This window comes from Arvicanthis niloticus, chromosome 16 (assembly GCF_011762505.2).
Source record: "Arvicanthis niloticus isolate mArvNil1 chromosome 16, mArvNil1.pat.X, whole genome shotgun sequence".
Lineage (NCBI taxonomy): Eukaryota > Metazoa > Chordata > Mammalia > Rodentia > Muridae > Arvicanthis > Arvicanthis niloticus.
Window position 1 is genome coordinate 37,017,776 of NC_047673.1, and position 15,549 is coordinate 37,033,324.

Below are 15,549 nucleotides of genomic sequence, written 5' to 3' on the forward strand. Positions count from 1 at the left end.
CTGGCTGTGAATAATATTGCTGTGATTCTTAGCAGCTAGACTCAGATAAGGTTCCATTCCTGGGGTTGACCTTGCATGAGGGGCTGACCTTACCGAGCTGGATGAGCTTGGTGGATTTCTTGCTTGCTGACCTAGTTGAGACTTTCTGGCACCAAACAGGAAGCTGTTGAGAAGAAATTTCACTGTTGGCCATGGGTCCAAGATTCATTAAGGTGAGATTTGAAAGGTTTTTGTCTCAAAAGGGCTTAGTAAGAGTAGCTCAATTAGAACTATCTGGGCTGCTTTTATTTAGGGAGTCCTTTCCACAGAGGACTTGAAATTTGGAGTCAAAGTAAAGCTGTTTTTAAATCCTGACATGTTCTAGCCAGATGGCCTTTGCTCGATATATATATGTGTGTGTGTGTGTGTGTGTATATATATATATATATATATGTATATATATATGTATATGTATATATACATATATACATACACATATATGTGTATATACATACATACACACACATATATATATATATATATATATATATATATATATATATATTCATATTCTAAATGGGGGTTATAACTGTGGTGTGCTTTCCTTACAGGGTTGGGAGGCTTTTCAGAGGGTGTGCTCTGAAAGTTGAAGTTTATTGCTGTTTTTCAGCCAGGTTACTCATTATCTAACATCTAGAGGTGTGCCGTCGAAAGAGGCAGATGACTGATAGCACCTACACACACCCACAGAGCTTCTCAGATGTGGGGTTCCCCTGTTTCTATGAATGGTCTGTAACTGAGAGTTGGGATGTTTCCAAGGGACTCTCATCTGTGAGTGAATGGAGAAACTTACCCTCTTCTCAAAATAGCACAGGCCTATGAGGGACGTTTGGCCTTAGAGATGATAATTGTATAGATGGAGTATCTAGTTCTTAGCCCCAGAAGGCAGAAATTTAGCTGTCTGTCCTAGAAGCTAGTGTTCAGGGTCCACTAATAATTTAAACAGAGCTATTTGTCTGCGTTTTCTCTCAAGTCATATACATTAAATGAAACCAATGCCTTTTAGGTGTGTAATTCAACATTCTACCACTGAGTTATATGCCCAGCCTCACGACTCTCTAAGCTTAGACAAATGCATTCGGTTGTGTAACTAGTACCAAGCAACAATGAGGCAGAATGTTTTCATCAACCAAAAATGTTTTTACCTCTAACTTGTCATAGCAATATAGCCTCTTGCATCTTTTTCATTTTGGAAAATTTAAACAAGCCCACTCACTGCAAGTCTTGACATTTGCTAGAAAGCATTGATTGGCGAAAGCATTGATTGGCAGGCCCCAAATTTGCAAGTTTTTAGGTACTAATTCCGAGAAGACTTGCAGCCACCGAGCCTGGATCCCTTCACTAATTACCTGTCTAGGAGAAGTCTGTTGAGCTCTTTGCTGGTACCAGCCATGAATGTGGGCCACAGTGGTGTTCAGGAAGTGCTGAGGGCATTTTTCAGCTCTCGGGAGATACTGTACACACAAATGAAAAGTCAAGTAAAGATGCATAGAGTTAACTGGAAACTGAGGCAGAAATTTGAGATGTGCTGCAAGCTCACGCAGTTCAGGCTAAGTTCCACCTACAGGGTATGAGAGCTGATTAAGGGAAGGTCAAGTGAACCTGTAGGTCGGGCCCAGGAAGGGCTTTAGAAACCAGGGCCATCTGAGTAGTGCCCGTAGCTCACTCGGCTTCATCTCCCCTAGTCCCGCTTTATTGAAGCCTTTGGTTTTCTAGCTGGAAAAAAAAAATACTTGACTTTCTCAACTTGGATGTCCCTTTGATTTTGTCCCTTGCTTTTTTCCTTTCTGTCTTGTCCGTCCTCTGTTCCCTCCCTAGGTGGTTATTTGCTGGCCTGCTGCCCTCTAGATTTCTTACAGACCTGATCCTTGTCTCCATTGCATCCTCTCTGCCCCCGCCAGAACCAGACAGCAGTGTCTGTGCAGAGCGGGCGCTCCACCTGTCCCGGTAGCTTAAATAGCTAAGCTGGGCATTGTGAGGAAAAGAACAGAGAGAAGGAATACTCTTGGGCAGAACAAAAGGACAGATGCAATGGACACCTGAGCCATCCCGTTGTTTATAGCCCTAGCCAGCTTCCTGTCGCTGTTCTGTTTGGAATGATAGCATGAGGAGGGAGGAGCTTTGGAGCACTGCAGTGAAAGGGGCTTTGATTTAAATAAAGTTATTGTAGGACCCTAACTCCATTGTCCTGTATGCTTCATGCATCTACTGTACATGCACACACGTATGCACACACACATGCACTCATGCATGAACACATGCATGCATTATAAATACACAAACACACACAAAAGCCTACATAGACACACATGCACACATACATGTAAATATACATACACACACATACACAGATACGTACAAAAGACACATGCATATACACATATACACATATACACATATACACACAAGTATACATGTACATACAAAACACACACATATACACATAAATACATACATGTAAACATGCATACACATGCAAACATACACAAATACATACACACATATAAAAACATACATACATATACATATACACATATATACAAATATACATGTAGATATAAAACACATATACACACAAACACATACATGTAAACATACATACACAAACACATACACACATACATACAAAAACATACATATACACATACACACAAATACACACATACATACAAAACACATATATATACACACAAATACACACATACATGTAAACATACATACAAACACACATATATACAAAAACATACATACATACACATACATACATAAACATACACACATACATACAAAACACACACACCATATACCTCTGCTTTGGTTTTTTTGTCACCTACCTACTTTATAAGACTTTCAGTAGGATAAGACTTGATCTTACTGCGATTTTCTCTGCTACCCCTTTGTTCCCTTTGCTTGAGAGAAGGAGCAGAAGAAACCCTTGAGTTTGGTGTCAGCACTCAGAGTCCAGTGAATTACACAGCTGATGCCCCCCCCCCTCCAAAACGATACACCTAAGTGTAAAATAATACTTTGGGTCTTTGCCTCCTATTTATGGTTTCTCTTTCTTCTCTTTAATTATTTTGCTGCCAAGAAAACACAAGCAGTATCCCAGTTTCCTTCCATTCTGTGTGCCGTGGCATTCAGTACTCTTAAATATTCACCATGGTCCCCTTTCCCACCCTCACTTTATGAAAGATCCTATGAGTTCTCACCATCTCTGAAGCTTCTCTCTATGAGCAGAAACTAGACAATAATGTCCTCACTATCCTCCTAAAGCAATTAGAACAGAAATTAGAACAGACTGTGTTGAGTCTGCCTGGGGCTGGAGAGATGCTCTCCCAGAGAGCCTCAGCTCAAGTCCATGCTGGGAGACTCACAAATGCCTTACAAAGTTCAAGGCCTCTGAAGCCTTCTTCTTGCCTCTGCAGAAACTCTCTCTGTCTCTCTGTCTCTGTCTCTCTCTCTCTCATACGCACACAAATGCTCACATACAAGCATATGTGTCTATGACAGTGCCTTACTGTGTAGCCCTGACTGGCCTGAAACTCACCCTATCGATCAGCTGGCCTAGAACTCAGAGGTCTTCCTGTGTCTATCACTCAAGTGCTAGGATTAAAGCTATACACCACCAAGCCCAGAACATACGAATGTTTAAAAAATGCTGGGGCTGAAGAGATGGCTCCGTGGTTAAGAGGGTGTTCTACTCTTGCAGAGGACCTGAGTTCAGTTCTGAGCACTCGTTATGTTATCCAGCTCACAACTTCTTGTAACTCTCTCTCCAAGGGAAAGTGAAGCCTCTAGCTACTGATGGCACTCACACTCACATGCACACATATACTTAGTAATCAAATAAATCTTTAAAAGTGTTCTCAAATTTACAAATAATCTGTCAGCCAGAGAGATGATTTGAGTGGTTGAAACCAGAGATGCTGACAGTCTATAAGTTTCAGGGAGACTGGAGTGTGGCCTCTTTTGGCAAAAACTGAGCATTTCGCAGTTGGAGAAGGATGGGAGACAGAGAGGAACATGGCACTGTGCAGAACCACACTGTGAGCCAGTGGGGAAGTCTTTCTGCCTCTCTGTGACCCAGTTCCTTTGTCAGCATCAGGATAGTGATGCTTCATTCTGATGACAGAAATGTTCAGCCTCCAAGTGCCTAAGTACGATGTTGAGTATGGCTGCCTCATGCTTTGAGGACCTTTGGAAAATGTCTTAACACCCTGCTTGCTTCTCCTTTACTAATTGCAGCCAATTTCCAGGAACATTTTATTCAGTCTGCTGCCAACAACAGTATACAATTCGCTCAGTTGTGTCTGAACTTAGAACATAGTGCCAGAGTCATTGAAATTAAAGATGTAGTGGATTTCCATTATTTCCCTAGAAGAATGGTCAAGATAAAAATGCTAGCGACACCAAATGCTGGCAAGGATGCAGACAAATTAGATCACTCTGATACGGCTGGTGAGAATGTGAAACATGCAGCCAGCCGCCCTGGGAAAGTTTGGCTGGTTCTTGTGTAGCTAAACATGAAATTTCCATACGAGCCAGCAATTACACTCTCCGATATTTATCCCAGAGAAGTGGAAACATGTTTGTGGAAAACTTGAACACAAATGTTCACAGGAACCTTGTCTGTACTAGGCAAAGACTGGTATCCACCCAAGTATCCTTCAATGGGCGGGCGGCTAGTTAAACAGATGGAATATGTTATCCAACTGTCTGCAATAGTTAGACAGCAAATTATGTACACCAGCAATAGAGAGCCAGCTATGTGTACACACAGCTTGGTGGCTCGCTGGGGAATTATGTTAAGTGCAAAAAGCCAAGCTGGGTGCATTGCTGTATGGATCTATTCGTATAACCTTCAAAATGACAGAAGTTACAGAAGAGTGGACCAGATTGAAGACTGCCAGGGACAAGGGACAGGAGGTGGCTGGGAGGGTACTGAAAAAGGGTAGTTAAGGTTACAAGGGCACTTGCAGCCATGAAGTCAGTGTTCTACCTGTGGTGGTCAGTACATGAAACTTTGTATGTGATAAAATTACAAGGAGGTTCATACACTCACCACACACCAGGGAATCCAGGTAGAGGTGAGGCAGTCTGAACAAGATGGTGGATTGTCAGTCTTGTGGTGGAGATACTAGATTCACAAAGTGTTTCCTGAAGGACAGTGGGTAAAGGAGCCAGACAGGATCTTTCTCTATTGATTCTTACAACCATATAAATGTATTATTGTCCCCAAATAAAAATTTTATTTTTAGTTTGTTTACCTCTTATTCTTTAATTATATATACATAAATATACATAAATACACCCTTCCGAGTCCACTTATTGCGTATATATGTCTGTGTATATGTATGTATACATGTATGTACATGTTTAGGGATGACCACTTGGTACTGGATAAACAGTTAGGTGAGAAAACTGATTCCTCCTGTCTCAGTAGTCATTAATTACCTAGAGATGAGGACCACATAAGGTTTCCGCCTCTACAGTGTTGGGTCAACTGTCATTTTTTCTGTTCAGAACTTCTTTAGATAACCATATTGCTGAGATTTCATAGGTGCAATTTTGCTGTATTTTATAAAGAAACCTATCTCACAGCAGACACCATGGTTCGCTGGCTCTTACAGTCTGACTGCCCCTCTTCTGTGATGTTCCCTGAACCTTGGTGTAGGGCTGTGTTGTAGATGGATCAGTAAAGTCTGGGTATTCCACTGCCATTTGTTCTTTTCACCAAAATAAAGATTTGAATTAAAAAAAATAGAAGCAGTTTCAGACCGAGCTTAATTAGACTCATCTTCTCAGTGTTGGGGCAGGTAATGCTATGACCACTGGTTAAAGTCGGGGAACTGCTTCATTGCACTGATATTTTGGACAGTTGATATATTCAGATCAAGAGAAAGTAGAAACAGAGCTTCTTCCGCTTTCTATTCGTCCAGAGATGGCTCAGTGAGTGGACTGTTGTGTCTTTGCCTTCCTATAAAGGTTTGGTGGCTTCTGTCTGGACCACAGAATCCTGAAAATGAGCAAAGCCCCTTCCTACAGAACAAAAGCAGAGAACAGCAGTAGGTAGCATGGAGAGCATTAGGATATCTGGCCTAAGATTTGCTCAAGATGCAGCCTGAGGTCTTGGATATAACCAGGTTGAGTTTGAGACTCAGGACATTGTCCCCAAGATGTACCATCAACAAGCACACCGGGGGCCCACCTGGGCCAACCCATTGCAGGCTACTTCTCTGAGATTATTAACTCAGAACTCAAGTTTGGTTTTCAGCTTCCTGGCAGGTGGCATGAGGAGCCCTGAAATCTGAACCCTAGTTGGCCGCCTGCCTGAGCTGAGGAAGGATTTCTGTTTTGGGAGTGTGGTGTAATCATGATGTCAAGAGACTTTGAGGGATGATGTTCTCCTGTCCTTTGAAGTTGTAGGACAGTCCCATCTGGACAGCAACATTGAAGATCAAGAGATTGTCACTAACCCGCCAGACATCTGCCAGGTTGTAGAAGTGACCACTGAAAGTGATGACCAACCAGTCAGCATGAGCGAGCTCTACCCTCTACAGATTTCTCCTGTGTCTTCCTACGCAGGTAAGGGGATGGGAGGGTGACTTGGAGACTGAATGGGGAACAGACCACAAGTCTAGCATCACCCTATCTCACCACACCACAGGAGATCTCTGTTCTGTACTAGAATTACTACTGTGGAATTATTCTTACTCTTATGTTCTTGATAATGTCTTGGACACTTTTGTTAAAAGTTGTACTCATGGCTTTACCTGATTGCCCATGATATGGTTCATCCAGGAGTACAAATAACATTTTCTGGAATAAATGCTTCATTGTCATCATAAACATATAACAAATTATATACTGAGAACTGGCCAAGATCAAAAAAGTGCTGGCACATATGAGTTCAAATCCACTCCACTAATCCATTTACCCAAGTTAACAGAATTTGGCGGGCAGAGTGGTTTGATGGAATATTGATCTTATTTAGGCAGGTAAGACTTCAGAAATCATCTTTTCTCGAGTTTCCATTTGTGGAAGTAAAAGAATTTCTTCAAGGTCACCAGGCCAACAAAGTGTCCTGGCCAGGACTTGAACTTTGAATTCCTCAGTTTTGAGGTCATTGCTAAATCCAATCCATTTCTCTGGCTTTACCTGCTACTGCCACATATTTTTTTTCCTGCCTCCCTCCCTCCTTCCCTCTGTCCCTTCCTCCCTCCCTTTGTCCCTCTGTCCCTCCCTCCCCACTTCCTTCCCTTTCTCTATAGTGCTGCTTCTAGTTGAACTGAGTTCGTTTCTACTTCTCCTGGGCACCAGTCCTACCATTGCAATATAAGTTCCGACAGAGTCACAGGACTAGAAACAGACTGAGAAAATGGTAGCCCCCTTTGCATTCTGTCATCTTACACTTCCTACCATCTCCATTAAAGCTTTTGGAACTGGGTCACAATTAGGAAATCTAACTCCTGAGTCACTGTGAGTGCTTGCAGCTATTAAAAATAAAAAGCAGAAGCCAGGGCCTGGGAAAGGCCAGTCAGCTCCAGCAAATGGATCCCCTTCTCCTCAAGCTTATTTGCAGTCAGTCTTGGGAGCTCACACAAGTCATGATAGCACTGACTCATGTGGCAGAGTTTATCCCAACATCAGGTGTCTGTAAATTATCCGCAGATGCATTAACCTCATATTCCCTAACTTCCATGTTTCTTTTAAAATTTGTTTTCTGAATTTTGGTAAAATATATATAACACTGATTTACCATTGTTAACAAGTCGCTGTCAGTCATTCATTCGTCACAGTTTGAACTCTTATCTGTGTCCATTTCTTTTTGGTCTTTGCCAGGGCCTAGTAACTGTCTTCTTTGTTGTGTGTTTATGGTGCTCTGGGGGTTGTGCTAAGTGCTTGTAAGAACTGGCACTGCTTGACTTGCTTAATAATCAAAGGAATAAATGTCATTCTCTCCTCTCAGAAAGGAGGACTCCAAGGCTAGAAATGAGTCTAGGAATGAAAATCTTTCTGACACTATTATGTAGTGTCTGATGTTCTTAACCACCCAGCTCAATGCTGCATGGGATCACATGCTGTGGTCTCATTTGACTGTCAAACGACCTACCACCAGAGAGGTAGACCAAAATGTTTATGCTAAGGCTAAATCCATGGCTTTCTTCTAAGCCACCCAGCTGTTGTTGTAGTTAACCAGGGTCTGGGGCTTGGGGGCGAAGCCCTAATGCAGCTGGGTTTACCTGTTGTATGAGGTTTCCTTGGTGATTTTTGGAAAGACCTTCTTCTTGCTGTTTTGTCAGCAGTGGCATTGAGAGCAGCTGATGTGCACAGAGAGAAATGAACATTTCATCCCACATCCTAGGACATTTGGAGAGATTTCAAAGGAAGGGTTTTGGCTCCAGGGTGGGAGGCAGCATGAATCTCTGTGAGAGCCCAGCTTCCCAGCCTCCTGTTTGGTTCATCTCTTGCTTTCATTGCCAGAGTTCTCCAGAATCTTGTAGAGAAAGCTTTACTGGATGGAGCCAAAAATCTTTACCTGTTGGCTCTTCTCTAGACTTGGAGAAGCGATGGGAAGTTCTCTGCTAGCTCAAGTGTCCTGTCAGACAGTTTATAACATTCCGTGGCTCTCTCTCCCCATCCTTTCATTGTATGGCCGTCAGTAGCATAGGCTGTTTGCTTGTTGTTCACAGAAGACTTCCTGTGTACAGACTGGTCATCTAAACGTCCACCCACCTCTTCAGGAAACAACAGTTTGCATTTGAAACCTGCTTTTGACTGTTTTTCCTCTAGGGATCACTGAAATATCATCAGTGGATCACTAGAAGTATCACAAAACCACGTTCAACTTTACATTTTGCAGTGCTGAAGATCAAAGCCAAGGCTTTGGGCGTGACCACCACTGGTCGATATCCTCAGCCCTCACTGTATTTTGATGTGGCTATGCGCCTCATCTTTTTAGGGTCTAACTAGATTGTTGGTGGCTTAGTAAAAGAAACCCATCATGGTGATTCAGCAGATAGGAGGTGGAAGACATAATAGCCATAATAAGAATAATAAGGTGGAAGCCTATACGAATTAGTTGGTTATATAATCAAGAGAAAAGAGGCTGTGTGGGCAACCAGCCACCATCCTTCCAGGAACTGTATGTACGCTGTGATTGAGGCAAAGGTGTATTGGTGTAGAGACTAAAAACACACTGATTTGAGCCAGCGAGTGATCAGTTACATCTTCTAAGACAACAAAACTGAGGAAATTATACCAGAAAGAAATGAATACTGATTGGATTTGGTGGAAATAGAGCCTTCCAGAAAATATATCAGATATCACATAATACAATAATGTGTTCCATGAAATATATCATCTCCCTCTCGAGGATGTTCTCGAGGTGTTTTTGGCAGTATGTATCCCACGGCGGATGTTAAGAATTGGGCTGAAGAGGCAGGATTCCAGGACTGTTGCTCTGGAAGAGCCCTTGAGGTCGTCTGACCCAAGTCCAGATTGTGTTCCTCCCTTTTAGTGGCTTGTCGGAAAACAGGCCGGAAAGGTTAAATCAATTATCTGTGTATCTGCTACTACCATGTGAATGTTTCGGCTTATTCTGACCACTCTTGCAAAGTAACTTCCATCATCTTTATCTCATTGTATTGGGAGTCCGTTTGAAAAGTATCCAAACTAATAAAAGAGGGAAGTGACATAATGCACACTGACATTTTGGCAGTCACATTGATCTGGAAGCCGCAGCTACGGGGAGCTCATTTGTCATGTAAAAAGTCATTCTGGAAATGGCCCCGAAAATCCAGAGAACAGAAATGAGGACTTGGAGCCGACTGTTCGGTAATAGTTATAAAAACCTCCGTTCATCTGAAAGCAAGCTTTAGGATCCTCACAGGGGAACACCAGCCCCTCCCAGGCTGAAGACCCCTCAAGGACACTTTCTCAAAAAGAATGGAGGTTAGAAACTGGTCTCTTAGCACGCTTCACGTTGCTGTAACAAAACACATGAGGCAATTGGCTTTAAAAGAGCTAAAGACGGGGTGGCTCGCTGTTTCAAGAGGTTTCAGTTTGTAGCTACTTGGCCCTGTTGCTTTGGGACTGTGATGGAACAGAACAGCATGGTCAGAACCACATGGTGGAACAAAGGTGCTCAGACCATGGTGGATGGGAAGGGGAAGAAAGACAGGAAGGAGCTGCCCCTGCCCCCCATCCCCTACATAGGTGTGAGTGCAGTGGTCTCACTTTTTAAAGTTTCCAACTCATTCCAGCATCACTGTCATGTGGGGACCAGATCTCCAGCACTTGAGCCTTTGGGAGACAGTTACGATGCAAACCCTTATGCCCAAATCCTGAAGTGGAGGGGGCCCATAACTCCACCAGAGACTGATGAACTTAATTTAGAAATGATTCTCTCTTGTCAGCGTCTGTGTCAGCGGCAAACACAAGGGCAGAGTATGTGTGCTTGCCTTTACTTAGCCGCAACTTTATTCCTCAAGCTGAATGCTGGGTACTCACAGGGAATTAACATTCCTATCCCCTTCCAGGTCTATTCAGTCGTACCTAGGAGTTTAACCTGGCATCTAACTTCCAAAGCTTCCAACACCTGTGGATCGAGCTAGTAGGATCCTAGAACCCTGATGTCAGCAGCTTTTCTCTGAATCTCCTGCCTTCCCAAGCGTGCCTGATGTCTCTGTTTGTTTGCTTTTATTTGGAGGGGAAAGGCACGAGTGACTTTAAGATTTACAGAGAGTCTTTAGGAGGAGCCTGTGCCTGGTGCCTGTGGAGGGAAGGAAAACTTGGGCTTCAGAGCACAAACAAAGCCAAGCATGAAAATAGGAAGAAGCTCTTGAAGGTTTGCCAGCAGGGAGGTAGTCTCTGTGCTCTGTTTGCGACTCTGGGATCTGAAGTACAGTTTTGTTTTCTCCCCTCTGCTGACTCAGTCCACCACTTGGCAAGGTTCTCAACATCTCCGTTCCCCATTTTTTTCTTCCTCTTGGGAGTGGCTGTCCTGCCTCCTCTGGAGGCTGAGCTGATGTGGCTTTTATGTTTGGAGAGAAGTTTCCTTTTCTGGTCTTTGTTGACTTCTGCCTGAAAACATTTCTTGTGCCTATTGTCAATTTGTCTCCATAGCTCAGATCACTGTCAGCTAAGACCTAGGCTTACTTGTGGAATTTGTGACCCCCACTACATGGAGATGTTTTGGGTGGAACATCGTGAGGTGGAGGGGCAAAGATTTGAGTTTTGGTCAGCCCATGGCAATCTCCCAGGCCTGTCTGAAGTCTCTGGGGAACAGTGGCTAAGATGTAAACACATTCATTCCTGGAGGAGACTTTTGGGTCTCAAATGCTTGTTGTCTGTTTCAGGAATGCACTGGGGGTTACCGTTACTGCTCACTTGTTCTTTAATTTGCTGTATGTACAGAGCTTGCTCTGAATGATGGGAAGGGTTCTAGCTGGCTGGGAGCCATTGAATCCAGGGCAGAAGGATCTAGAGAACACATTGCCAGCTGATGGCAGCTGCTCTCTGATTTAGGATCTTGGTAAGGGACGAACAAGACCTGTATACAAAGACTCCAGCAGAGCATAGCCATAGATCTTCACAAATGCCCAGCTCTTGTCAGTAAAATAAATGAACCGGACAAAATGACCTACAAAAGTCTGTGTATTTTAGACATTCTATCCTCTATGCATTAATTTTTGCAATGTTGTTAAAAATGTTGTATAATAGTTACATCATTGATGTGTTCTGTTGGCTAAAAGCAAGTCACAGCTCCTACCCGCACTGAGCAGGACAGGTCCCAAAGACAGTAAACAGTCAGCGAAGGTGTTGGGGCATCTACATCATGGCCTCGTGCTTACACTCCAGTGGAAGCTGGATCGCTATAAATCTAAGAGGAGGATGCTAATGACAGGAGGGGCCAAAGAGAGATACAGGAAGGCTCCTTGGAGGATGTCACCAAGTCTAGACTTGATGTGACAAGAGAACACAGACTAGAAGAAAAGATGGTGTGGTGTTGTGGACAGAGCTTTAGTGGGGAGGACGTGCCTTGGGGACAGCACCCCACCCTGGGAGGCTGAGACTGTGGCAGCACACATAGCTTGGAAAGTGAGCCTCCACACTCAGCCCCAAATCCCACTCCTCTTAGTAGACCAAGTGGAGAACTGAAATTTGCTCCAGTGTGTCCCATTTGGAAGTGTTTGACCATACAAAGTGGAGGGAGAGGGTACGTGTGGTTTCGTATTTCTGAAGTGCTGGCATAGGTTTTTAAGATACTTCCTGTGGCCTTAAAATAGCATGAGCAACAAGACTGTTTTTCTTTTCTATACAGAAAGCGAAACTACCGACAGTGTGCCAAGTGATGAGGAGAATGCAGAGGTAAGCCAGCTTTCAGGTGTGTGTGTGTGTGGGGGGAGGGGCAGGGGAGGAGAGAAAGACAGACAGACAGACAGATACAGACAGGCAGAAAGACTGAGACAGAGACAAGACAGAAAATGTCCATATCCTATAATTCACCTTAGCTTTTTATTCTAATTTTAAAATGTAGTGCCGAGGGAGGGAAGTACTGTGTGTGGCCCTCAGAAAGAGAGATGAATATAACACGGCAGGAAGAGGAAATCGGAATCAGGACCAGGAAATGTTGATATTCTTAAGGCTGTAAACATCCTGATTTGCCAACAGGAATAGAATGGCCTGCCCAGCCCAAAGCAGTGAGCTGAAGAAAGCATCAGAAAGAGCTGAGCAAAATGCTCTCCAAACAGCTTGGTCAGTCTCCTCAGTGGTCCTGCAGAGAGGTTGTAGTTCAGTCTCTGCTCCCTGCCAGCCTGTTTCCGGCTTCGGGCTTCCCTCTGTAAGCCAGGCTCACACAATGGCAGGAAGTGGCTCTAAAGTTGATGGGGAGAAAAGGGACCTGATGTTTGTTAGAATTCCTGATATCCAAGTTTGGGAATTCTGAGAGGACAGTAAGCAACTATGCTGGCATACTATATGATCTACTTTCTTCAAGAACTTTAAGTTCATTTTCTACTTGGCAACCAGTAAGGCCAACTGTGGCTTCAAAAAAAAAAAAAAAAAAAAGTCTCAGCTCCATCCATTAAAAAGCAATCAAAGAGCTGGGCGGTGGTGGCACACGCCTTTAATCCCAGCACTTGGCAGGTGGATTTCTGAGTTCGAGGCTAGCCTGGTCTACAGAGTAAGTTCCAGGACAGCCAGGGCTATACAGAGAAACCCTGTCTCACAAAACCAAAAAAAAAAAAAAAAAAAAAAAAAAAAAAAAAAAAATGCAGTCAAAAGGCATTTGCTGTCTGTTTGTAAGCTTCTTACTTCTCTGAAAAGTCAGGATAACTCATTAAGTTGAGCCATCCATTATGGCTGGAAACTATCCAGTACCAAGCCTGGATAGGCCAGGCATCGGAGCCCCAATTCAAGCTGCCGCCGTGTTTCTTGTCTTTGTAGAATAGTCTTGACCATGGATAGTGCATGGGGATTCATTCGAAAAGTAAGAGAAGGCATTGTTTCGCATATGACATTCAACAGAAGTAAAAGAATGCATGTATCTTGATTGTTTTCTCTGAAAGGGGAGACCACACTGGCGGAAGAGGAACATCGAAGGCAAGCAGTACCTTAGCAACATGGGGACTCGGAACAACTATCTGCTGCCCAGCATGGCGACCTTTGTCACTTCCAACAAGCCAGATCTGCAGGTCACCATCAAAGAGGAGAGCTGTCCGATGCCTTACAACAGTTCCTGGCCCCCATTTACAGACCTCCCCCTTCCTGCCCCAGTGACCCCCACACCCAGCAGCAGTCGGCCGGACAGGGAGACACGGGCCAGTGTCATCAAGAAGACATCTGATATCACCCAGGCCCGAGTCAAGAGCTGTTAAGCCTTTGACTCTCCCTGGTGGTTGTTGGGATTTCTTAGCTTTGTGTTGTTATTTGTTTGTATTTTATTTTTTTCTCTATGATACCTATCTTAGACAAATCTAAGGGAAAAGCCTTGACAATAGAATATTGATTGCTGTGTCCAACTCCAGAGCTGGAGCTTCTTCTTAACTCAGGACTCCAGCCCCACCCCCACCCCCTCGGTAGATGCATATCTCTAGAACCTGCTGGATCTGCCAGGGCTACTCCCTCAAGTTCAAGGACCAACAGCCACACGGGCAGTGGAGGTGCTGCGTTGCCTACGGTCAAGGCCAGCATGGTGGAGTGGATGCCTCAGAACAGAGGAGAAAATGTGAACTAGCTGGAATTTTTTTATTCTTGTGAATATGTACATAGGGCAGTACGAGCAATGTTGCAGTCTGCTTCTGCACCTTATCTTGAAGCACTTACAATAGGCCTTCTTGTAATCTTGCTCTTCTTCACAGCACACTCAGTGTCCCCTTCTGTGTCTATTACCCCACCCCCACCCCTCCATCCCAGCCATGTACTCACCCCTCCCTCCCCAACCTACCCCACAACAGCCCACTACCCACCCTTTCCCTCCCAAACCCTTTTATCCTAGCCCACCACCCAGCCCTTTTCTCCCCAGCTCTTCCATCCTGGCCCATTACCCACCCCTCTCCCCTCAACCCAGCCTACCCCAGCCCACCCGTTCCTTTACTCCATTTCCTCCCCTCAAAGGCAAGACTCTACATCTTGAGGAGGAGGAGGAGAAGAAAATGAATTTCTTCACCGCTGTCCCATTTTAAGACTGCTTGAATAAAAAAAAAATCTTTCTAATCTGCTATGCTTGAATGCCACGCGGTACAAAGGAAAACTGTCATGGAAATATTATGCAAATTCCCAGATCTGAAGACAAAAATACTCTAATTCTAACCAGAGCAAGCTTTTTTATTTTTTTATACAAGGGGAATATTTTATTCAAGGTGAAAATTCTAAATAAAATATAATTGTTTTTTATCTTTTCTACAGCAAATTTATAATTTTAAGATTCCTTTTCTTGTTTATCAGCAGTTGTTATTACATCCTTGTGGCACATTTTTTTTTTTAATTTTGTAAAGGTGAAAAAAAAACTTTTATGAGCTCATGTAGCAATCAAATTATCCTGTGGATTGATAATAAATGAATATGGTATATAGTTAAATTTTTTAATGGGTATCACTTCTGGCTTTATGTGTCTACTCAGAGCATAACCATGGATCGATCGGGGCTGACAAAGTATTTATTCTTGGAGACCAACATGCTTTTCTTTGCTAATCACAAGAAAATTAGGAGGTTCCTCTGCCAGGGCTGTGAATGATTTTCTCTTCCCACTGCAGTGGGCCCAGTGCAGAATGTCCCACGTGAGTCTCCTTCTTTGCTCATCACAGATGTGTCAAGAAAGGGCATCTGTCACTATTCCACAGGGCAGAAGTTGAGATCTAAAATGAAGACCCCTCTACTCAGGTTACCTAGGCAACACAAGACCAGGATGCCAGCTGGTGGGGCTTCCGTCTGGAGGGCCCCTGGAGAGAGTGTTTCCCACTCACTGTTCCTGCTATAAGCAGAGTCCACTCCTCTTGGTGGGTTTTC

At 43.7% G+C, this 15,549-nt stretch overlaps 1 protein-coding gene across 4 annotated transcripts in view; it reads left to right on the forward strand.

The window, feature by feature from the left end:
- Positions 1-15,129, forward strand: part of Irf2 (interferon regulatory factor 2) — a 106,877-nt gene extending 91,748 nt beyond the window's left edge. For all 4 annotated transcript variants that reach the window (XM_034520683.2, XM_076914127.1, XM_076914128.1 and 1 more), the window contains exons 7-9: positions 6,460-6,624; positions 12,365-12,411; positions 13,611-15,129. In XM_034520683.2, the coding sequence (XP_034376574.1) occupies positions 6,460-6,624; positions 12,365-12,411; positions 13,611-13,919 (521 nt within the window). In that variant the 3' untranslated portion in view covers positions 13,920-15,129. The remainder of the gene's footprint in view (positions 1-6,459; positions 6,625-12,364; positions 12,412-13,610) is intronic.
- Positions 15,130-15,549: the final 420 nt, after the last annotated feature.